The 25,264-nt window shown below is 40.5% G+C and overlaps 1 protein-coding gene across 4 annotated transcripts in view; it reads left to right on the top strand.

Annotated features, from left to right (window-relative positions):
• Positions 1–25,264, top strand: part of LOC141223967 (C4b-binding protein alpha chain-like) — a 154,621-nt gene that overhangs the window by 87,636 nt on the left and 41,721 nt on the right. For 3 of the 4 annotated variants that reach the window (XM_073666866.1, XM_073666865.1, XM_073666867.1), the window contains exons 7-11: positions 6,544–6,723; positions 10,356–10,538; positions 13,595–13,786; positions 13,885–13,981; positions 21,010–21,089. In XM_073666866.1, the coding sequence (XP_073522967.1) occupies positions 6,544–6,723; positions 10,356–10,538; positions 13,595–13,786; positions 13,885–13,981; positions 21,010–21,089 (732 nt within the window). The remainder of the gene's footprint in view (positions 1–6,543; positions 6,724–10,355; positions 10,539–13,594; positions 13,787–13,884; positions 13,982–21,009; positions 21,090–25,264) is intronic. The other variant, XM_073666868.1, reaches the window with a different exon arrangement.

Here is a 25,264-nt window from a genome sequence, read left to right as displayed (position 1 = left end):
CTGCCCATTTTGTTACAGTACTCGTTTCACTGTGGATATTGACACAATATTACCAGCTTCCACCATCATCTTAACAAGGTCTTTTGCTTTTGTCCTTGGGTTGATATCCACATCAGACCAAAGCACGTTCATCTCTTGGACCCTGGGACACAGAACCTGTCTCCTTCCTGAGCGGTATGATGGCTTGACATTCCCATCTTGTTTGTACTTTCGTATAATTGTTTGTACAGATGAACGAGGCACCTTCAGGTATCTTGAAATTGTACCCAAGGATGAGCCAGACTTCTGCAAGTCCACAATTCTCTTCCTGATATCTTGGCTGATTTCTTTAGACTTTCCCATGATGCTACACAAAGAAACAGTGTGTTTCAGGTGTGCATTAAAATACATCCACAGGGGTGTCTCTAATTAACTCAGATGTTGCAAAAAAAAGCAAAATCAGAAGCTTCCAAACACATGACATCATATCATCATCACGGGCAGTCCAGAATTGTTTGAAGGCATAGTAATCTTAGTGTATGTAAACGTTTGACTTAGCAGTAAGTAATAAAAATGCCTTAAAACATTCTCTCTCTCTCATTATTCTGGCATTTGGCTAATATTAAAAATGATGGTAATCCTAATTGACCTAAAACGGGAAAGGCTTATTCTGATTTCATGTCAGATACTGAGAAAAACATGCATGTGTGTCTTTTTATATAGTGTATATAAACTTCTGGTTTTAACGGTACATACATTAGATACTGCGCATCTAATCCCATCCTACACTCTGCTGAGCTCAATATCTAATACCATAATGTGATACACTACACTTAGCCCTGTATTTAATCCTTGCATACTCTGCACGTATCCAGTCACGCACGTGATACACTCCACGTATCTAACCCCAGTTTATGATACAGTGAGAAGCACAGCACCAACTGTCAGAATTCAGCGCTGCTGGCCATCCTCGGTGACACGGTCTACTTGTCAGTATCACTGGCAGTCACCAACAAAATGGCTCCACTCTGTGATCCTAAACTTTATCCTTTCTTATCTTTTTGCAAACACCCAAAAGGGGAGGAGACCTGCCTTGATCATTTGAAGAAGGGGTAAACCCTTGAAGTATGTATGTTTTAAGCATAGTACAGCTTTTATTTATGAGAAGCGGTAGAGAACAGTTTTTTCTTTTTGTACGTGGATTCCAGCAAGTTTCCATTGTATTTTCTATACTAGGAATAGTTCCTCAGTATATATTTTTTATTTTACTCACTTATGTAGCGCCATTAATTACACAGCGCTTTACAGACATTATCATCATCACTGTCCCCATGGGGGCTCACAATCTAAATTCCCTATCAGTATGTCTTTGGAGTGTGGGAGGAAACCGGAGAACCCGGAGGAAACCCACGCAGACATGGGGAGAACATACAAACTCCTTACAGATGTTGTCCTTGTTAGGATTTGTACCCAGGACCCCAGCACTGCAAAGCAACAGTTTTAACCACTGAGCCACCATGTTGCCCACATCTACGTATTCTGTGACTGTAAAACCACCTTTTTAAGAAGTTGTTGGAGAAAGTGATTAGACTACTGTGACATTTTAAGCCTCAACCCATCCTAATCACTCGTCATGAGTTGCCGCCTGAAAAAACACAGCTTAAGACGTGTCTCAACTGTCAGGAGAGCAGCATCGCGACTTGATGGAGCAGGGCTGTAACTAGAGAAAAGAAAATCTTGTTCTCGGCTAAGTGAGCAGAAAGGGTGATGATTTTCTTTCTCCATGTTCAGTCAAGCAGTTGCTGCATGAAGTATGACACCGCATCCATTTTTATCACATTCAAATTCTCAGAGAACCACCTTAAGGTGCATCTCCTGTAATCTGCTTTGAGAGTTCCTAGGAATGCTTGTTTCACGAGTTTTGGGGGTAAGAAGGATCAAATTTCATAAATAAAATATAACTTTTAGTATTCAAAATTTAAAATATCGGTAGCCAATAGCTCGCAATGCAGTACAGACCAAAAGTTTGGACACACCTTCTCATTTAAAGATTTTTCTGTATTTTTATGACCATGAAAATTGTACATTCACACTGAAGGCATCAAAACTATGAATTAACACATGTGGAATTATATGCTTAACAAAAAAGGGTGAAACAACTGAAAATATGTCTTATATTTTAGGTTCTTCAAAGTAGCCACCTTGGCCTCTTGGCATTCTCTTGATGAGCTTCAAGAGGTAGTCACCGGAAATGGTCTTCCAACAATCTTGATGGAGTTCCCAGAAATGCTTAGCACTTGTTGGCCCTTTTGCCTTCACTTTGTGGTCCAGCTCACCCCAAACCATCTCGATTGGGTTCAGGTTTGGTGACTGTGGAGGCCAGGTCATCTGGCGTAGCACCCCATCACTCTCCTACTTGGTCAAATAGCCCTTACACAGCCTGGAGGTGTGTTTGGGGTCATTGTCCTGATGAAAAATAAATGATGGTCCAACTAAACGCAAACCGGATGTAATAGCATGCCATTGCAAGATGCTGTGGTAGCCATGCTGGTTCAGTATGCCTTCAATTTTGAATAAATCCCCAACAATGTCACCAGGAAAGCACCCCAACATCCTCACACCTCCTCCTCCATGCTTCACGGTGGGAACCAGGCATGTAGAGTCCATCTGTTCACCTTTTCTGCGTCGCACAAAGACACGGTGGTTGGAACCAAAGATCTCAAATTTGGACTCCTCAGACCAAAGCACAGATTTCCACTGGTCTAAGGTCCATTCCTTGTGTTCTTTAGCCCAAACAAGTCTCTTCTGCTTGTTGCCTGTCCTTAGCAGTGGTTTCCTAGCAGCTATTTTACCATGAAGGCCTGCTGCACAAAGTCTCCTCTTAACAGTTGTTGAAGAGATGTGTCTGCTGCTAGAACTCTGTGTGGCATTGACCTGGTCTCTAATCTGAGCTGCTGTTAACCTGCGATTTCTGAGGCTGGTGACTCGGATAAACTTATCCTCAGAAGCAGAGGTGACTCTTGGTCTTCCTTTTCTGGGGCGGTCCTCATGTGAGCCAGTTTCTTTGTAGCGCTTGATGGTTTTTGCAACTGCACTTGGGGACACTTTCAAAGTTTTCCCAATTTTTCGGACTGATTGACCTTCATTTCTTAAAGTACTGATGGCCACTCATTTTCCTTTACTTAGCTGCTTTTTTCTTGCCATAATACAAATTCTAACAGTCTATTCAGTAGGATTATCAGCTGTGTATCCACCAGACTTCTGCACAACACAACTGATGGTCCCAACCCCATTTATAAGGCAAGAAATCCCACTTATTAAACCTGACAGGGCACACCTGTGAAGTGAAAACCATTTCCGGTGACTACCTCTTGAAGCTCATCAAGAGAATGCCAAGAGTGTGCAAAGCAGTCATCAAAGCAAAAGGTGGCTACTTTGAAGAACCTAGAATATAAGACATATTTTCAGTTGTTTCACACTTTTTTGTTAAGTATATAATTCCACATGTGTTAATTCATAGTTTTGATGCCTTCAGTGTGAATGTACAATTTTCATAGTCATGAAAATACAGAAAAATCTTTAAATGAGAAGGTGTGTCCAAACTTGTTGTCTGTACTGTATACAGACATTAAAGTGATAAAGTGAACCAGTGCTCAATTAAAAATGGTTGGACCTTGCCATTAGAAGTTTTCAATGAGCAAAAACACCATGCAGGAGGGAGAAAAGGGAAATAATGTTAAGTAGTAAAACTACGTTCCCTGTCGTGCCCAATGCAATATCTCATGTGCTAATCAGTGCCCAAGTGTGACCTATCCCTCAAAAAGTGTCCTTGTACAAACCCTCCCTACGTGTTTCATCACTCTGTAATGGAGGACTCCTCAGGAGAGATGATTGTATATAAAAGGAATGGATTGTGAAGGGTCCTGTGTAATAGGAACCTTCCTAAGTTTCAAAAAGGACAATTAGGGGGTGATGTAATAATATCTTAGCCCCTTTATGTGATAGAATGCTGACAAAGTGCTATGTAGCACATGGATCAAATGCTTACTATCCATATTTTAATCTTCAATATTAAAGGGGTTTTCCCATGAACAAAAGTTCATTTTAATCAGTGGCTGTGTCTGACCGTGCAGGAACATGGTCTGATCATACCACATCTCCTGGGTGGGAAGGACGTAAAAGACTATACAGACATTACAGCACGGGATCACAGCTGACTGTTTTTGTGAGGTAAAACATTTCACTGCCTGTTTTTAAACAATATTTTACTTCAAAGAAATAATCAACTGCTATCCTCCTGCTGTAATTTCTGCATATTCTTTTGCTTCCTCTCCTGCCCAGGAGCTGTGGTATGATCAGACCGTCTTCCGTACACGGTCAGACACCACTATTAATTAAAATTAACTTTTGTTTGTGGGAAAGACAAAAATATTTAAGTTATATTTTATGTATGAAATCTGATCCTGCTTACCCCTATTTAGATTGACTGAATTTTTGTACCCCTAGTGGGCTTTGCTTATCTAGTTTCATAATTTTTGTCCACCAATCACCAGGTGAACAGTTAAAACACTGAAACATTTGTTCGTCCAGTGAAATAATTTTTAAGCTTGCTTAAAAATACTCGTTCTCGGCAACACATCATCCTGTGTATTAATGATCATTCTAAGAGCATGGAAGTCTGCTGTAGGAAAATTGCATCCATAAGGCTGTGTGCCCACTATGCATTTTTAAAGCGTTTTTGCCACGGAATTTCCGCAGCGAAAACGCTTAAAAAACGCTTGGTAATACTTGCCCCATGGTCCCCAATGATAATCCGCATGTGTTGTGCACATGCTGCGGAAATTTCCGCTGCGGATTATCATTGCGGAAAAATACGCAGCATGTCCATTAATTTTGCGGACACGCAGCGTAATTGCCGCCATTGACTTGCATTGAAATGCATAATATCCGCATGAGTACATGTGCACATGCGGATATTAAGCGATTCAATGTGCGGATGGTACCCTGGTCTGGAGAAGAGGAGACTCTCATCCAGACCCAAGTACCATATAAACTGTAAAAAATAAGAATTTAAAATAAAAAATAAAGATTATACTTACCTTCCGGTGTCCCCCGGCCTCCTCAGCGATGCGTGCGGTGTTGTTGGGCGGCTCGCGGTGGTGTGAGGACCTGACATGACGTCATTGAGTCATGTGACAGGTGACGTGACCGCTGATGTCGGCGGTCACGTGACCTGTCACATGACTCAATGACGTCATCGCAGGTCCTTCACACCACTGCGAGACACCGGGGAGACCGGACGGAGCGGAGGAGGAGAACGGGGGCCATCGGAAGGTAAGTATAATCTTTATTTTTTATTTTTCACCATTCTTACTCTTTTTTTTTTAACTATTACTTGGTCACACTATATAAATCCATGCCGGTTGCATGGATTTATATAGTGTGACCAAGCTGTCAAGCACTTTTCCAAGTGATGCTAAAATCGCTTGGAAAAGCACTTGATAACCCGCATGCAAAAACGCTTGACAAACGCTTCTACCTGGCGGGAAAAACGCATGTAAAATCCGCATGCGTTTTTCCGGCCAAGGAGAAGCGGAAAAAATATGCAGCATTTCTGCATCGTGGGCACATAGCCTTAGGGTGTGTGGATGCTCTTTAGTGGAGTCTATGACTTGACACCCTCCATTTTATTATCCAAAGCAGAAATCCAATGCAAAGAGCAACACTTTTCTAATTAAGCCCACCAGGTTGAAAGTCCGTAGATTTCAGTGGGTGCTGGCGTATGGCTCATTTCCCTAAACTGTTGGTAAAACCTCACTGTAAAAATGCAAAACTTGTCAGTAATTAAAATTTTAACAGATTCAGGTTCATCGTTAATTGTTTCCATAACAGTCGGAAAAAAAAAAAACCCACTTACAAACAGCTGTATGTTTTTCAGAGGGCAAAAAGATTGATTTGACTGTCCGATGTTGTATATAATTACTGTAAAGGTACAATGACACTGACATGTATTTACAATGTAACTGTGGAAGGCATCAAAGCTGTCCTTCAGATTTACGCAATAGACTTGCAGTTTGAACTGCCTCACTTTATCACATGGATTTAATGGGGCTTTCCAGCATATGTTGGCCTACTATGGTTTTACCATGGAAGCAATGAAGAAACCACTCCAATGTGTTCTTATGAATGGCAGTGTGGATTTCCCATTTACAACAAAATGGGAAATGCGTGTGTGAAAACTCCACTTACGGAACCGCAGTTTATAAATCTTATGCGCTATTTTCCAATAAATATCTGTTGATTCAAAAAATCCACAATGAAATTTGTTCCAGTAGTTTTTGGTATGAATCAGTTGGAACTGCCTCAATTTTAGCAGAATACCCACCCATCTTTCATATTCAAACGGTGATCAATTAATACCTGTTCTTGAGTTTCATGGTGATAGCACCTACTTCTTTGTCAGGCCATAGGAAATTAATTGAGTTTCCATCCAATAACAGTGAAGAGAGTCCTTAGAAAGCCTGTTTTTATTACTTTGTTGTCTTTTTATTTCTTTGTTTCCAGCTACTATCTGCCCAGCACCAGATAAGCCAACTGATGGAACATATGACCCGGAGAAGGATGAATACACTTACTTGGATGCGGTGACATTTAAATGCAATAAAGGCTTACATGTTATTGGAACATCCTCTGCATCGTGCACTAGTAATGGAACATGGAGTGGTGGCTCCCCAACTTGTAAAGGTCAGAATTATGTCTTTCTCTCATTATTCCTTCTTGTTATGAAAGGAGAAGAGATTTCATGGATTAGACGACAAATAGATGTGGCAAATTATCTACCGTATTTTTCGGACTATAAAACGCACCCCGGGTTTAGACAGCAGAAAATCGGAAAAACATTTTTTCCTATTAAAACTTCCCTGGAGCGGTAAAGTGGAGGGGTCATTATCCACAAAGTTTAATGTACTAGGGTAGAATAGGGAGGTTTGTGTTTTTGCAGTGTTATACATGCTACACAGCTCTGCTACATGCACATAATGACGCGCACACAGCTCTGCTACAAGCACATTACGACATGCACACAGCTCTGCTACATGCACATACACACACAGCACTGCTACATGCACATAGCGACACACACACTGCTCTGCTACATGCACATACACACACACACAGCTCTGCTACATGCACATAGCGACACACACACCGCTCTGCTACATGCACATATACACACACAGCTCTGCTAAATGCACTAATAATAATAATCTTTTTATTTATATAGCACCAACATATTTGCAGCGCTTTACAATTCAGACAATTACACATACAGCTCTGCTACATGCAGATAAAGACACAAATAGTTCTGCTGCATGCACATGTAGCAATACACACACACACTATACATTACTACATTCTGCAGTTCCTGATCGGGACCTGTACGGAGGCTTCAGAAGTTGAGCATTTCCAGGACCTTCCACTTGATTTAAGTCAAGCACCTTTCAAGTGATGTGATCAGTCATATGACCTGAAAGGTCTTGGAATTACTGGTGCAGAAGGTCCTGCTGCTGTCATCTCCTGCAGCCTCCATTCAGGTCAGCTTCCTCTCCCGTTCTGCTCCGATCACATAGTTTAGTACAGAGCAGGAGGGGAAACAGCTGCTCTCTCTGTGATTGGGGAGGACGCTCCATCACAGGAAACTGCCTCCGGACTAGAAGACGCACACATTTTTTAACAAGAGTTTTTCTTGTTAAAAAATGTCTTTTATAGTGCGAAAAATACAGTACTTCCTACCACAGCCACTTTTGAGGTTCATGACCAGGCCAAACTTTTCAAATCTGACATTTGTCACTTGATGTGGATTATTTTTTTTTTCACAATATATTGTACTTTGTACATTGTTAGTGGTAAATTTAGGTCAAAATAATTTGCCTTTATGAAAATATTTAAGATTTGCTGAAAATGGTGTATATGCAGTTTTCACAGTTTCTGTTTTGGTGCATAAAAATGTAAAGTTATACCACATAAAATAGATGATAACATTCAGGGCCAGCTTCAGGTTTTCATGGGCCTCAGGCGAAAGAGTCTCAGTGGGCCCCTTTAACATATGCCACGATTCATGATGGACAGATACCGCAGAGAAATCTATATATATAGTACAATGCCGAAGATTTCACTTCTTACATTACATGACCGATATTTATTGTAAATTCTACAATAGCTCAGAAACCGGCGAATCCTCACAGCGCACAGTGTGTGCCCTTGGGGGGATTCAAAAGTTTTCATTTTAGACTGGACAGTATAGTCCTCTATACAGTATTATGGGCACCACATAGTCCTCTATACAGTATTATTGGCACCACATAGTCCTCCATACAGTATTATGGGCACACCATAGTCCTCTATACAGTATTATTGGCACCACATAGTCCTCCATACATTATTTTGGGCACACCATAGTCCTCCATACAGTATTTTGGGCACCACATAGTCCTCCGTACAGTATTTTGGGCACCACAAAGTACACCGTACAGTATTATGGGCACCACATAGTCCTCCATACAGTATTATGGGCACCACATAGTCCTCCATACCGTATAATGGGCACCACATAGTCCCCCATACAGTATTATGGGCACCACATAGTCTTCCATACAGTATTATGGGCACCACATAGTCCTCCATACAGTGTTATGGGCACCACATAGTCCCCCATACAGTATTATGGGCACCACATAGTCTTCCATACAGAATTATGGGCACCACATATTGCTCCGTACAGAATTATGGGAACTACAGTGTCTTTCATACTGTATTATGGGCACCACATAGTCCTCTATACAGTATTATTGGCACCACATAGTCCTCCATACAGTATTCTGGGCACACCATAGTCCTCTATACAGTATTATTGGCACCACATAGTCCTCCATACAGTATTTTGGGCACCACATAGTCCTCCGTACAGTATTTTGGGCACCACAAAGTACACCGTACAGTATTATGGGCACCACATAGTCCTCCATACAGTATTATGGGCACCACATAGTCCTCCATACAGTATAATGGGCACCACATAGTCCCCATACAGTATTATGGGCACCACATAGTCTTCCATACAGTATTATGGGCACCACATAGTCCTCCATACAGTGTTATGGGCACCACATAGTCCCCCATACAGTATTATGGGCACCACATAGTCTTCCATACAGAATTATGGGCACCACATATTGCTCCGTACAGAATTATGGGAACTACAGTGTCTTTCATACTGTATTATGGGCACCACATAGTCCTCCATACTGTATTATGGGCACCACATAGTCTTCCATACAGTATTATGGGCACCACATAGTCCTCCATACAGTGTTATGGGTACCACATAGTCCCCCATACAGTATTATGGGCACCACATAGTCTTCCATACAGAATTATGGGCACCACATATTGCTCCGTACAGAATTATGGGAACTACAGTGTCTTTCATACTGTATTATGGGCACCGCATAGTCCTCCATACTGTATTATGGGCACCACATAGTCCTCCATACGGTATTATGCGCACCACATAGTCCTCCATATAGTACAATGGGCACCACATAGTGCTCCATACAGAATAATGGACCCCATATAATGCTCCATAAAGTATAATGGGCCCCATATAATGCTCTATACATAAAAAATAAAAAATGTTTTCACCACTTAAACAGAAAAAATCGGTGCATGTTTGGTATCGCTGTAATCAGACTAACTTGGACAATGTTTCAGGATCATTTTTACCCCAAATCCCAAAAAACAGTGGTGTAATTGCATTTTTTTTCACTATTTAATGACATTTTAATTTTTTTTTCTGAGTTTCAGTATGATATATAGTAAAATTAATGTCTGTGTTCTAAATTACAGCTCATCCTGCAAAAAACAAGCCCTCATACATTTATATCGACAGAATAATAAAAAGTTGTCGCTCTTGAAAGAAAATGAGGGGAAAAAAAACAAAATCACAAAAATGAAAAAAAAAATGGCTGGTCCTTAAAGTATCTTAATATATTATTCAATGCATAACCTAGAATAAAGCAGTGAATAGATACTCTGTAATAAGTAAATAGTAGTAATAGAAGTGAAAAAACATAAAATACGTAGTTGACATTTTTTTTAATCTTAATCAAAACGGCACAAAAACCATCCCACCGCCACACAGTGTACCCAATCAGGATGGTTCCTAAGTCTAGTAATTCAAGACTCAAAATAGATGGGGGCAGACAATGTCTTGGGCCTAACTGTGTTTTATACATGCATGTGGAAAGCTAAATAGACAAGGCGCAGCCCAAATGGTTTATTTTATATGTTTTGAAACTTTTTTCCCTCTTTTTTTCTAGCTGTTAGTTGTCCAGATCCAGCTCAAGTGCAGAATGGGAGGAGAGTGTCAGGGTTTGTTGGCCCATATACATTGAATTCTGCTGTGAGATACGAGTGTGAAGATAACTTTGTCATAAAAGGTTCTAGTTCAATCACCTGCACTGTTGACAGTCAATGGTCACATGAAATCCCCAAATGTCTAAGTGAGTATTCTTTATTACTACCAGTATCTGCAACTTGCTCTGGGGACCAGACGGTAAGGGAATGCCCATTTCCACCTTAAAGAGAATATATCACTAGGGTTTTGCCACCTAATCTGAGAACAGTGATGTAGGGGCAATTATCCTAATTCCAGTGATGTATAAAATCATTATTGGTATGCCCTAAAATAGAAGTAGTAACCGCACACCATTTGTGAACAACTACCCGTTCTGGTGAGCTGATGTGAACTTTTGTTATTTGTATACTTAATTTACTTGGTGTTTGCTGTAGTTTTGATAAAATCACTGTTTTATCATCATCATTGGAGTACTAGTAAACCAGCTGCCAGGTAGTCAATCCTATTCATCAGCACTGCATAACCCCACTTCCCAATCACTGATTGATATCGGCAGAAAACTGGCAGTTATTGGAGAGAGTGAGGTTATATGGAGCACAACATTCAGGTAACTGCTCAAAATAACAGCAAGCTGCTCAGTAAGTGACACGTCATTAGAATCAGGGACTTTGCCCCTATATCAAGCTGCTCTCAGATTGGGTAGCAAAAACCTGGTAATAGATTCCCTTTAAATGAAGCTTCCTCTGGTCTTTTAGCTTGTATGTAGAGGCCTGAGCTAATTTCATGGCCCACAATTACTGTGGAGTGTTAGAGGCGTAGAAGAATACAGGGAATATGTATATTGGTCAATCATGATACAGAAAGTGTGAAAACCTCCATGAATTTCCAAAAAATCTATGAGATATGGGAGGCGGAACACGGTTTTTCCCACCATGCAGAAACAGTCTTTTTGTTATTTTTTTTATTTGTTTTATTAAAATGAAGGTTCGCTTTTTAAGTAAAGATTTGTTAGGAGATGCTATCATGTTTGTAATTATTATTATAAACGCCTGTCAAAGGTGCTGTTTTTTTGTTTTGTTTTTTAATTTTTTTTTTTTTTTTCATATCAAATTATTTTTATGTCCAGCAAGTTAAAAAGGTGGAGGGGCAATAATGCTTATTAAAGTAAGGTAGTTAGGTACTCAAATTATTAAAATTTCTAATTCTGGCTGACTGACAAAAAAAAACGAACCCTGATGCCTTTGTGTGGTTTAAACAGAATAACGCTTATCAGGCATCAAAAGTGTCTTAGCTGCCAATAGCAACCAGAGTTAAGCGTTGATTTTACCAGTACATTTTAAGAAATGAATGAGGCCCATTGTATCCTTCACTCCCAGTCGAGTGACAGAGGGCAGTAGTTATGTGCGTGAGTTCTGTATTTGGTTCAGCAAAGAATTGTGATTGTGGACACCTACAGTATGTGCAGGACTTGTGTTTTTTGGTCAATATCACGACTTTCTTGTTCCAGCAAAAAGCTGTATATTTGAGTTGGTGACCAAGTGGCATAACATTAGATCTGTGGCCAATGCCAAAATCTGTTTGGACACCCACCGTTGTTGCAGACCTCTATGAGGGGGTAAAAAGCCAGAGAAAATTAACTTCTAAATGAGGCGGGCACATGTCAGCACAGCAACATGTCTACCTGTGCTAAAATTGCGTCAACTACTTAGAGCCATGCCAAGTGTCACTTATGCAAGAGTCAAGGACGTGGATAAACGGAGGCATGTGGCAGGTTGAAGGGCCATTTGGACCTGTTGAAGAGTGGTTCCATCTCACCAGATGTGTTATTCGCAGCAATAAGTACCATGCACATCTTCAAGCAATTCTATGCACAGTCTACTGATCACGAGCATGAGCAATGCTTCTTTCAGTAAGACAGTCAATTTGCCATCCGTCACGTGTGTTTTTGTTCTTTTCCGAGAAATATATGTAGAGGACTGTGGGCTCCGCAGTCACAAGGCCTCTTGGTCCTGGTCTTTTATCTGTGGGGTTACCGGAAGGATAAAGTGTATGAAACTAGTACACAGACAATGCAAAAAGGGAAAAAGCAAATTGAAATCCATGTTTGCGGCATGTTCCTGAACATAAGACAAGCACAAGTTTGTGGAAAACAGTTCCAGCATCTCATGTACCGGGTAAATACACTGTTCTTCGATTATCCTGTACAAACCACACATGGGCTAACATCTTTTTAAATTTGATATTTTATATTTGGTTACTTTGAGTGTTGTTAATCATGACGTTAGGGGGTTTGTCTATGCAATTTCTTTCACCAGGCTTTTATGTTTTTAATATGTGTTTAATAGAGGACCGTTTGGACACAACATCACTCACATATCTGGCATGGAAGGTTAAAACTAGTTACCTACATTTACGCCTCCGCATTCTGTGATTGTATGCGAAGTCTGTAGGAGGGTTACATATTTCTTGCTAACAGGAGCAGATCCAAGTGGAGGATGGCAGGAACCTTCTCTTAGTAGGGTCTTCCTGCATGTCTCTGGCAGAAAAAAGACCCTATTTTCAAGTCCTTGACAAACTTGTGAATATTTTTGGTAATTCTTTTTGTTAGTGTATAAGAATGTAAATGGAAGAATTAGATTTCTAATATCTAACAGTATTCTTTTTGCAGTGTCTAGCAGGATCCTTTTGTAACGAAATAATGCAGCTCTATTTAGTTAAGTGCTACATCGACCGTCAGCATTCATTGTAAGAAATGCATTTGCTCATGCAAGCAGGGCCTTGTCGTTGGCATGATTTTTGTTCATTTGGAATGGTAACAATAAAATTAATTATTAAGCTAATAATCTGATATTTCATATGCCTTCATATGGCAGTCATATTGTTTGTGCATCAATTTCACAAAAAAAAAAAAAATAATGTATATACACATGTTTTTACCCTTAGTGTTGCCCTTTTCAGCAAAACGTGAGCTCATTTGCACATTTATATATGCAGCCATACTTGTAAAATTATGTATAATGTTGAATAGTGCTAGTGTAAGCCTAGACTTTTTGTAATTTGTAATGTTCTATAAGGTTTTGTCTGTTAATTAATACTTCTGATGAGATATAGATACTTATAGATGGATATATACTCATGTTGTTATACTAATTGTAATATTAATAGTCTGTTTTTATAGCTAAATTGCTACTTATTTCTTAGCGGTTTGTGCTGCTCCTCCCATTTCTACTTATGCGGAGCTGGAAGAAAGCTTTACCAATCTCATCTACTTTGATCAAATCACTGTGCTGTACAAGTGCAAACCAGGATACATAAGGGATCCTGAAGAAGTTAATCAAAATCAAATCACTTGCTTAGGAAGAAGCTGGTCTAAGCTTGCTAAATTTTGTTCACGTAAGTAACTTTCATTGCACGTAAAGGAGACACAATAGCTTGGGAAGGCTGACGTGTGCGATATAATTCTTAGATAAAAAAATGTATCTTGTTTGCAGCCATTTCTTGTGGTGACCCCGGGAAAGTAACTAATGCAAACAAGATAGGATCAGAATTCACCTTTGGACACAGAGTACGCTATACATGCCAGGATGGGTAAGTTATGTTTTCCTGGCACCCATGCATGTATAAAACTTTTAAAATCCTGTTAAAGTGGCTGCTACTGCATGTCTTAAGCTACTGTTAAACTCTGTTGAAAGTCGCATGTTGTTATATATTATAGAAAATACATGTACAGCAACATTTTAAGTGAGATTTATTCATATAAATGTTAAATATTATATACTGGTACCAGTCATAAAATTGTGTCATTGGACTTTATTTGAGCACCTATTTATCAGTATGTCATTTGAGGAACAATGCAAATTCTTACCATGTTCTTGCTTCAGGCACATCCAGAATTGCTTTCTGTATTATATATATATATATATATATAATATGCACATTACCAACTTCACCCCTAGGTGTAATAGAGTTCCTCTTATGCAAAATCTGATCAGCCGCTGTACAGTACAAAACTTTTGAGACTGATACAAATGATGGTTTTGACAAAGTTTGCTGCTTCACTGTTTTTAGACCTTGTAGTCAGATGTTTCTATGGTTAGTGAAGTTCAATTATAATTTGCCCTGACGTGCTGGATATCCCCTTCTGTGCCGAATACTGACTCATGGCAACACATTCTTGGAGCTTAACACAATTTCTTGTTTTTGTTTGGTCACCCACTTTTTGTTGATTTACCCAAAGTCTTAATCCAATTGAGAACTTGGGCAGTTTACTGGTTATTGATACAAAATTTCAATATTTTGTACACGGAAATAGTTATGCCCTGTAACATAGTCTTCATTATTCTGGAAAAAGCATTGTTCATGAAAAAATGGATCCTGGATCTATATGAGAAGTAGTTCATGTAGGATGTTTAGATGTGATTCTTTATTCATTGCAATGTTATTAAGGCACAGTTGTGAGTGAGATCTTTCCCTTGGATAATATAAAGATCTGAACAAACTAAAGCAGCAAACTTTGCAAAAACCAACATTTGTGTCAGTCTAAAAATCTTTCACTACAACTGTATCGCTAGTAAGCGGCGGAAAAATCTGACGTGTTAGGATTACTATTTGGCCTTAGGTTAGGGTCACACGACCATTTTTCTCTCATCTGAGAAAATCGGTCCAATTATGCTGATCAGAGTGTGATCCGATTTTCTCAGATGTGGAGAATTAAAAAAAAAAAATGCTCCAGCTTCTCCATTCTGTCAGTCTGTGAAAATTGGACTGCACTCCGCAGTCATCCAAGCTCTGTCCGATTTATTTATTTATTTTTTGCTCTGGTCTCTGCAGTCTCCGATTGTCTGACTCTGCAATGCTCAACACAGAGGGCACACTGTAGTGATGTCACAGAGCTCAGATGCAGAGGGAAAATGATGGGAGAGGGAGTGTCAGCGGATGGGTCCCTCAGCGATCATTGTTTTCAGCTGCATCAGCATCCAGGACCAGGATACCGAAACAGTTGAAAGTATGATAGGGGGATGGGTACTAGTACTGAGCCCCCTGACTCAGGGGTCCCATAGTGGCTGCGTGGTCTGCCGCCATTGGCGGTACCCCACTGGCTAATCACTGCAACTAATCCAAGTTCCCTGCCCCCAATATTATACTTCCCTGCTGCTGTCTTCACGTGTTATCGGAGCTGAGCCGAGCGTCTGCTGCATTTTGTGACCTGCTGGATCGTTCCAGTGTTTGCTGGGCTAGCCGAAAGTCACAACTCAATGTAAGTCTATGAGAGCCAGAACAAAGCTCTCAAAGACGTACACGGATAGCTTGTGACCAATACATCTGGTCAGTCAGAAGTTGCGGTCACAAGATGGCGGATCGGGACCAGAGCGGCGCAGGTAAGAGCGGCGTAAGGCCACGTTCACACGTTCAGCATTTGGTCAGTTTTTTTAGTTCAGTATTTGTAAGCCAAAACCAGGAGTGCAACAGTCAGAGGAAAAGTATAAGGCTATGTTTACACGCTGCATTATTTGTGGGTTTTTTTTTTTCCCGCAGGCAAAACCTGCTCTCTTGGCAGTAAAGAAGCAGCGTCAAGAAAGCAGATTTTGCTGAGTATTTTCCTCATTTTTTTTACTGCTTTTTGCCAGTGTTCGTCTCTTGTGCATGTTGATAAAGTTTAGTGCAGAAAAAAATAACCTAAATCAACTTCCTTAGGTTTTGGCACCAAAAACGCAGCAAAACCTAATAACTGCATCTTTTGTTGCACTTACTCTTTGCTTTCTATGGGTGGAAAATGCTGCAAAAACACTAAAAGGGATATGCTGCATTTTGCAAAAACGCAGCTCTTTGACAAAACAGTCAGGAAAAAAAACCTAGGTGTGTTCATGAGGTTTCTGAAATGTCACACTTTGCTGGTACTGTAAAACACAGCATAAAATTTGCATTAAAAAAACCTGCAAAAACGCAATATGTGAACATAGCCGAATAGAAACACGTCACCACTTCTGTATTTATCACCCACTCCTGGCTTTTTATTACAAAATACCGACCAAATACTCCTTGTGAACGTGGCCTTATACTATATTCTGTGAATTTAAATTAGTTGCACCTCTCCAGTGTTTTTTTTTTTTTTTTTTTCAATTTCACTGCTTTTAACCCCTTCCTGATACGGCCAATTTCCATTTTTTGTTTTTTCCTCCCCTTCTTCTTCCAAGAGCCATAACATTTTTGTTTTTCTGTCCATATAAGTCGTAATGAGGGCTTTTTTGCGGGACTAGTTACACTTTTGAATGGCACCATTTGTTTTACCACATACTGTCCTGAAAAGCAGGAAAAAAAAAGTTCCAACTGCAGTAAAATTGTGAAACAAATGCATTTCTAACATTGTTTTGTGGGTATTGTTTTTACCATGTACATTGTGTGGTAAAAATGGCATCATGAATATCCATGTCAGCATGATTATCGCAATATCAAAGTTGTCCAATTTTTTTTATTATTGTTTTAGTGCTGAAAAAAAAAATATGTAAGAAAAAAATACATATTCGCCTAACATTTTCATTCTTTTGGTCATTGTTTTTATTGGTGTCATTTTGGGGTAGATATGGCATGAAATTTTTGCTGCATTTTTTTTATAGCATTAACAAAAAAAATACTATTTTGGCTTTTGGAACTTTTTTTTTCTTTGCAGAGTTTACCAATCTGGTTGATTTTAATTATTTCAATGGATTGGACTTTCATGGACACGGTGATACCATATATGTGAATTTTTTTTAACACCCTTATTTTTAATGTGAGAGAAGGGGATTGATTTGATTTTTTTTTTCATATTTTTTAAAACTTTTTTTTCTGACTTTTCTATATATAGCAATACCACAGTGTTGATGCAAATAATGAAAATATCTTGATCTCCTTTTGAAGCCCAGCCACAGACTGGGTTTCAACTGAGCGCCCTGATAGCAGGCACGGGGGTCTTCAATAGATCCCCAGTTGCCATAGCAAAGAAAACATTAGCATCCCTCGGTCATGCCGCTGTGCACTCGATGGGCGTATAGAATGATGCGCCCCCCATGACGGCTCGCTGTTAATGCCGCTGTCCGACATTGACAGAGGCATTTAATAGGTTAACGGTCATGGGTGGAGCTCAGCGCCACTAGCGTTTGATAATAATAATAATATTAATCATTATTATAGCACCATTTGTTCCATGGCGCTTTACATGCGAAAAAGGGGGTATACATAGCAAAACAATTACAAAAATCTTGAACAAAAATGCAACGGCAAACTGGTACAGGAGGAGAGAGGACCCTGCCCTGCGAGGGCTCACAGTCTACAAGGGATGGGTGAGGATACAGTAGGTGGGGGTAGAGCTGGTCTGGTGCAGCGGTATGGTGGAGTGATGGTTACTGCAGGTTGTAGGCTTGTCGAAGAGGTGGGTCTTCAGGTTCCTTTTGAAGGTAGGCAAGAGTCTGATGCTTTGGGGTAGAGAGTTCCAGAGTAGGGGGATGCACGGGAGAAGTCTTGTATGCGATTGTGGAAAAAGGAGATAAGAGGAGAGGAGAGAAGGAGATCTTGTGAGGATTGTAGGTTGCGTGTAGGTATGTACCGGGAGACTAGGCCACAGATGTATGGAGGAGACAGGTTGTGGATGGCTTTGTATGCCATGGTTAGGGTTTTGAACTGGAGTCTCTGGGCAATGGGGAGCCAGTGAAGGGATTAACAGAGGAGAGGCCGGGGAATAGCGGGGGGGCAGGTGGATTAGTCGGGCAGCAGAGTTTAGGATGGATTGGAGGGGTTTGAGACAGTTAGAAGGGAGGCCACAGAGCAGGAGGTTGCAATAATCGAGGTGGGAGATGATGAGGGCGTGCACTAGTGTTTTTGCAGATTCGTGGTTGAGGAATTTGCGGATCCCGGAGATGTTTTTGAGTAGGAGTCGGCAGGAAGTGGAAAGGGCTTGGATATGTGGTTTGAAGGAGAGAGCAGAGTCCAGGTTACCCTGAGGCAGTGAGCAGTCATTGATTTTGATGAATAGGTCAGATGGGGGGGCTGAGTGAGATGGGGGAAAGATGATGAATTCAGTTTTATCCATGTTAAGTTTTAGAAATCTAGCAGAAAAGAAGGATGAGATAGCGGAGAGACATTGTGGGATTCTAGTTAGTAAGGAGCTGATATCAGGTCCAGAGAGGTAATTCTGTGTGTCGTCAGCATAGAGATGATACTGAAATCCGTGGGACTCTATGAGCTGTTCCAGGCCAAGAGTGTAGATTGAGAAGAGCATAGGTCCTAGGACTGAACCTTGTGGGACACCGACAGATAGAGGGCGAGATGAGGAGGTGGTGTGTAAGTGAGAAACACTGAAGGTCCTGTTTATTAAGTATGAGGAGATCCAAGATAGGGCCAAGTCTTTGATCCCACGAGATGAGAGAATCTGTAGTAAGAGAATAGTCCACTGTGTCGAAGGCAGATGACAGGTCCAGGAGGACATGTTGTTCAAGTAGTTTTGAGGCATAGGGGAGAAGTGATATGGGGCGACAGCTAGTCAGAGAGGATGGGTCAAGGGAGGGTTTTTTGAGGATGGGTGTGATCGAGGCATGTTTGAAGCATGAGGGGAAGACATCAGTTGTTAGTGACAGGTTGAAAAGGTGGGTTAGAGTTGGGATGAAGACTGTAGTAATGTTAGGGATGAGGTGGGACGGGATAGGGTCAATTTCACAGGTGGTGAGGTGTGACTTGGGAGAGAAAGGAGGAAAGTTGATCTTCCATGATGGCAGAGAAGCTGGTTTTGGAGGAGGAGGATTGAATAGATATGAGAAGGGGCTGTGCGGACTTTAGGCAAAAGCTTTGTCTGATGGTATCAATCTTCTGCCTGAAGAATGAGGCAAAGTCCTCTGCTGAGATGCTGGGGGATGGAGGAGAGAATTGAAAGTGTTGAATAGCTGTTTAGGTTTGTGTGACAGGGAGGATATGAAAGATGAGAAGTAGGTTTGTTTTGCTGCAGTGAGTGTGGACTTGAAAGTAGTGAGGGACTGTTTGAATGCGATGAAGTGCTCATTGGAGTGGGATTTTTACCAACTCCACTCAGCAACCCTGGAGGCCTTTCTCAGTTCTTTAATCAGGCTGGTGTGCCAGGGTTGCCTGTTGATTGTGCGAGCTTTGGTATGTGTGAGGGGGGCGACCGAATTGAGGGCTGCAGCTGTTGTGGTGTTATATAAAGCGGCAGCAACATCTGTATCATGTAAGAGGGACAAGGAATTCAGAGAGTGAGTGCAGATTGAGGTGTTTGAGATTTCTGCGAGGGTATGCAAGTTTGTGGAGTGGGGATTGTGCACCTCGGGAGAAGAAGGAAGAGAATGTAAGTAGGTTGTGGTCAGATAGAGGGAGATGTGAGTTAGAGAAGTTAGATAGAGAACATAGGCGGGTGAGGATTAGGTTCAGTGTGTGGCCATCTTTGTGAGTGACTGCGGAAGACCATTGAGCAAGGCTGAAGGAGGAAGTGAGGGATAGAAGCTTAGAGACAGATGAGAGGGAAGTGTAAATGGGGATGTTGAAGTTGCCCATGATAATAGTGGGGATGTCAGCGGAAAGGAAGTGAAGTAGCCAGGTGGTGAAGTGGTCAAAGAAAGTGGTGGCTGGCCCTCGGGGGCGGTAAATGACAGCCAGTTGGAGGGGGAGTAGATGCCCACACTGTGTGCCTCGAAAGAGGGGAAAGTAACACAGGGTGGCAGTGGAATTGGGGAGAAGGAGCAGTTATCAGACAGGAGGATACCAAGTCCTCCGCCATGCTTGCCTCTGGAGCACAGTGTTTTGGAAAGATGGAATCCACCATAGGAAAGTGCAGCTGGAGAAGTTGTGTCAGAGGGGGTGAGCCAGGTTTCTGTTATGCCGATAAAGAAGAGTTTGTTAGTAATGAAAAGATCACGGATGTAGGAAAGTTTGTTGCAAACAGAGCGTGTGTTCCAGAGAGCTCCTGTTAGTGGGACTGGGGAAGCTTGAGCTGGGCGGATGGGTAAAAGGTTAGAGAGGTTTTGGAAATTTGTGGTAGGTCGTGGATAAGAAGTAGAAGTGACTGTGGGGATGTGGTGAGGAGGGCCAGGATTTGGAGAGATATCACCTGCAGTGAAGAGGAGAAGAGAACGTTTTAATAGGTGGGAGCAGGAGAGGGCATAAGGTGGCTGTCTGTGTTTGGAGACAGAGGATTGAATATTAAAGAACAATTCTGAGGAGGAGGTGAGATGGAGGGGTAGGATAGAGGGAGAGATGAAGATTTCCTTGCTCGGTGTAGGGATTAGGGGGGTTAATAGAAAGTGGAGGGCTATAAAGGAGAGAGTGAAAACATATAGAAACATTGCTTACTGTGAATGTGTACTGTCTTGGGTTAGTAAAAATTATTTTGTTATTTAGTCACTATTCCTGACATCCGCCACAATTTTAATAACTTGGATAACTCCTGTAATTAAAAAATGTGGACAAAAATCTTTATTACATTAGTGAATTATTTGCTGTTTTCCAAGTGAGGACAATACCCAAAGTGGCTGGTAATGGGCATTTATATTAAATATTTTGTATATATTTTTAAGGTAGTTTAATAAAATTCTTGTACGATCTTATGAAAGTTTTTTTTGTACTGTTCTCTATTTCAGATACCATATAACTTCATCAACCAATTATAAAGAATGTCAAGTAGATGGAAATTGGAGCTCTGGTGAAATTATCTGTTCAGGTTGTTTTTTGGTGTTAATAAACGACTTGTGTTTCAGTGTTTTTTAGTATTTTTTTATTCTTCTATAGCTTATTCTTTCTTTGTATGACCTTTGTGCATGTGCAATTAACTCCCATGTTTCGCCTTTTGTCCTGTGAGTAAAATAGAAATACCTAGTTCAGACCCCTTTACATTTTTCACTCTGTTTCATTGCAGCCATTTGGTGAATTCTAAAAAGTTCATTTTTTCTCTTGTTAAAGTACACTCTGCACCCCATCTCGACTGAAAAAAAACAGAAACGTAGTAATTTTTGCAAATTTATTTAAAAATATATCTTTCCGTACCCACTGTATGTTTAGAGATGTTATCAATTTTTCGCAGGCTATAAAAAGGGAGCGGGTCAGAGTGGCAATGTTTAAAAAAAAGAAAAAACTTTAATTGTCCATTGAATGGAGTAATGTTTGAAAGTACAGACCAAAAGTTTGGACACACCTTCTCATTTAAAGATTTTTCTGTATTTTCATGACTATGAAAATTGTACATTCGCACTGAAGGCATCAAAACTATGAATTAACACATTGGCACTCATTTTTCTTTACTTAGCAGCTTTTTTTCTTGCCATAATACAAATTCTAACAGTCTATTCAGTAGGACTATCAGCTGTGTATCCACCAGACTTCTGCACAACACAACTGATGGTCCCAACCCCATTAATAAGGCAAGAAATCCCACTTATTAAACCTGACAGGGCACACCTGTGAAGTGAAGACCATTTCCGGTGACTACCTCTTGAAGCTCATCAAGAGAATGCCAAGAGTTTGCAAAGCAGTCATCAAAGCAAAAGGTGGCTACTTTGAAGAACCTAGAATATAAGACATATTTTCAGTTGTTTCACACTTTTTTTTAAGTATATAATTCCACATGTGTTAATTCATAGTTTTGATGCCTTCAGTGCGAATGTTCAATTTTCATAGTCATGAAAATACAGAAAAATCTTTAAATGAGAAGGTGTGTCCAAACTTTTGGTCTGTACTTGGGCTGCAGATACCGGTGAATACAATGATGGAAGAGCGAGCAATTAGCTCCCTTTTCCATCACTGAGCCTCTACGACTGGTAGCGCAGAAGGCGCAATGTCGTCATTACATTGCATTATCTGTGCCTCAGTGCACAACGCTACCGGATCAGCGGGGAAACGGGGTGAGGTGAGTAGCTGCTTTTTTTCCCTAATTCACAGTACATTGTGAGAAATTGAATTGTTTGGACATCATGCTGAGCCCTAATGGCCATTTGTTGGGACTTCATGTTGTGCCCTAAGGGGCATGTGTGGTGACTACCTGCTGCATTAGAGACTGTATGGGGATATTATACGACATATTGGGGCTGTGTGAAAAATCATAACCTCATGCGTGGGGAGAGGGGTCGTTGATGGCATACAGTGTGAGAGACATCTTACAGTGTGGGGACATTCAGTGTGGGGACATCATACTGCATGAGAGGCTGTATAGGTACCTCACACTGTGTGAAGGGGTTTATGTGAACTTTATACTGTGAGGGGGGCTTTTTGGGACATCATATTACGTGAAGAGCTGTGTAAGGACATAATACTGTCCAAGGTGTTGTGTGGGGATATCATTCTGTGTGTGGGCTTTGTGTGGACATCATACTGTGTAGGAGAGCTTTGTGGGGACATACTGTGTAGGGGGGCTTTGTAGGGACATTATACTAGGTGAGGGGACATTATACAGTGTGAGGGGCTTTGTGGAGACACCATACTGAGTGAGGGTACATTATACAGTGAAGTTTTGTGGGGGCATCATACTGTTTGAGGGGCTCTGTGGGGACATCATACTACGTGGAGACATCATACTGTGTGGGGGGGGGACTGTGGCAGCACTATATTATGTTGTGAGCTGTTTATTAAGGTACAAAAGCTGAATACAGGAGCATAATTACTTGCTGCTTTATATAAACTTTATATAAAGCAGTAAATTATGTTTCTTATTAGCTGCTACAGGTAAGAAGGCTTTACATGAATTAAAGGTAGGAGATATTGCCCCTACAGCTGGTGGTAGCTGTCTTTCTCAGCTGCAGTTGTGAGTGTTTAGCTTACTAGCGCCCCTTACAATTACTTACATGTATTAACAGTAGCAGTGAGTCACCAGACTTAATTCTGCTCAAGATTTAGTGATAAGTTGGATAGTCTCTCTACAACAGTCACTGTCTTTTATGTGGTCCCTTGGGAAAATTATTTGCCCACTACTGGTCTAGTCAATTGTTTATCTGCAACATGATTCCATATTCTATATGTCAAATTGTAAAGCAGCATATTGTAAGAATGTGTCCTCTGTTTGGGAAAAGAGAAGAAACCGGCTCGAATACCAGTATCTGCTGCATGAGTCTAACGTCTTAAGTGGTGCCGGGCTGACAGGCAAACGAGAAATATTTGAAATAAAAAAAATAGTAACATTTGTGAAAAACTTGAAAAGCATATTATTTAAATGCTAGATACAATCAGTCTTATGGCAGTAACAATAATGTTCTATGTATCTATAACTTATTGAGCATGGTGGTATGGTAAATATATTGAAGTCTTAAAGTGTTTTGACTATGCTGGAGTTGGATACTTGTATACTTGTAGAAGAACTACACCATTCTTCAGAAATGCTAGAGCAGTGGTGACTGAAATGGTATTCCAACACAGTCATCCACCAATTCAACCCTATCAAGTATCTGTGTGTGCAATTGAAAGGCAAGAAAGTCTAGTAGTCTGTAACATATTTTGAGCATTCTCAAGTCATGCTGGGGTAATATGCATCATCTCATTTTGCACCTTCGGAATTTATGCAATTCTACACTGTCATTAAAGAAAAAATGTATATATTTTACTTTTGTTACTTTTCAATTGTATTGGGAATATTAAATTTAGAAAATAATGCATCCTTCATTTTCCTATTTACTGTATTACTGTATATTAGAATGGTTTGGGAATGAGGAGGTTTCTAAACATTTGTGGAGCTGGGAAACTTCATATGTCTGGTAGCACTGTTCTACATTCAAATTGGTTCAGAGATGAAAACAATTGAACTGAACTAATTTTGTGGTGCTGAATACTAATATGATGCTCAAATTTGCTGATTGGCTCTAATTTTCAAGAACCGGAAGAGGTTGTAATTACTTATAACACCTTTCATACAGACTTATAGAAAAATTGCATCTTTATTATTTCATCATCATTATTGCATTGTTAGGATCTAATCTGTTACATCATCTATTTAGTCTATTGAGCTCTCTGTGTAAGGTATAGAGTTGTAAGGATGTCTTAGCTTAGTTTCTTAGCGTGTTGACATGTTTCTATATGTTTTTTTCAAACATGCCTCTTTTTTTATTAGCAAAGTGGATCGTTTTTTGCTACATATGCAGAGAAGTCACTTTTGCGTCACAAAGGTGAAACTTTACTACCATGATAAGGAAATCCTGCAACCTGTATTTTAGCTGCCGATTAGGAGATCAGAACAAGAGTTGGCCTCCACACATATGCTGCAATAAATGTGCATCACATCTTACCCTGTGGTTTCATGGGAAGAGGCATTCTATGCCTTTTGCAGTCACAATGATCTGGAGAGAGGCAACTGATCACACTACCAATTGCTATTTCTGAATGGTGCCCCCTATCAGGAAAGGAGTTTCAAGGAAGAAGTGGACTTTGCAGTATTCAAACATTCCATCTGCAATACGACCAGTACCACATACAGAAGAACTCCTGATTAGAAAAGCACCAGAAACATTTACAGTTGAGTCAAGTGAGGAAGAAGAGGGCGCTTGGTGTCATGAAGCATTTTCCCGTCATGACCTAGCCTTTCCTTCAGCAACCTCAACGGAACCACACCTTATAACACAAAGTCAACGGAACAATCTTGTTAGATATTTGGATCTGCCCAAGAGTAAGGCTGATCTCTAAGGTTCCAGGCTATAGCAGTGGAGTCTCCTAGCGGGGATGTTCGGATTTCTTTGTTCCGTAACTGTGATCAAGATCTTGTCCAATACTTCTTCATGAAGGGCGATGTTGTGGCATGCAACAACATCATCAGTTTAATGGAAGCTCTGAAGATAATTCATCATCCAGAGGAATGGAGGCTCTTCCTCTATTCATCCAAAACCAGCCTAAAAGCCGTCTTGCTGCATAATGGCAATGTAC

This window comes from Phyllobates terribilis, unplaced genomic scaffold, assembly GCF_046119375.1.
Source record: "Phyllobates terribilis strain yellow unplaced genomic scaffold, ASM4611937v1 Scaffold_2__4_contigs__length_985480577, whole genome shotgun sequence".
NCBI lineage: Eukaryota > Metazoa > Chordata > Amphibia > Anura > Dendrobatidae > Phyllobates > Phyllobates terribilis.
The sequence above is the reverse complement of the archived record's forward strand: the minus strand, read 5'-3'. Positions and strand labels throughout refer to the sequence as shown.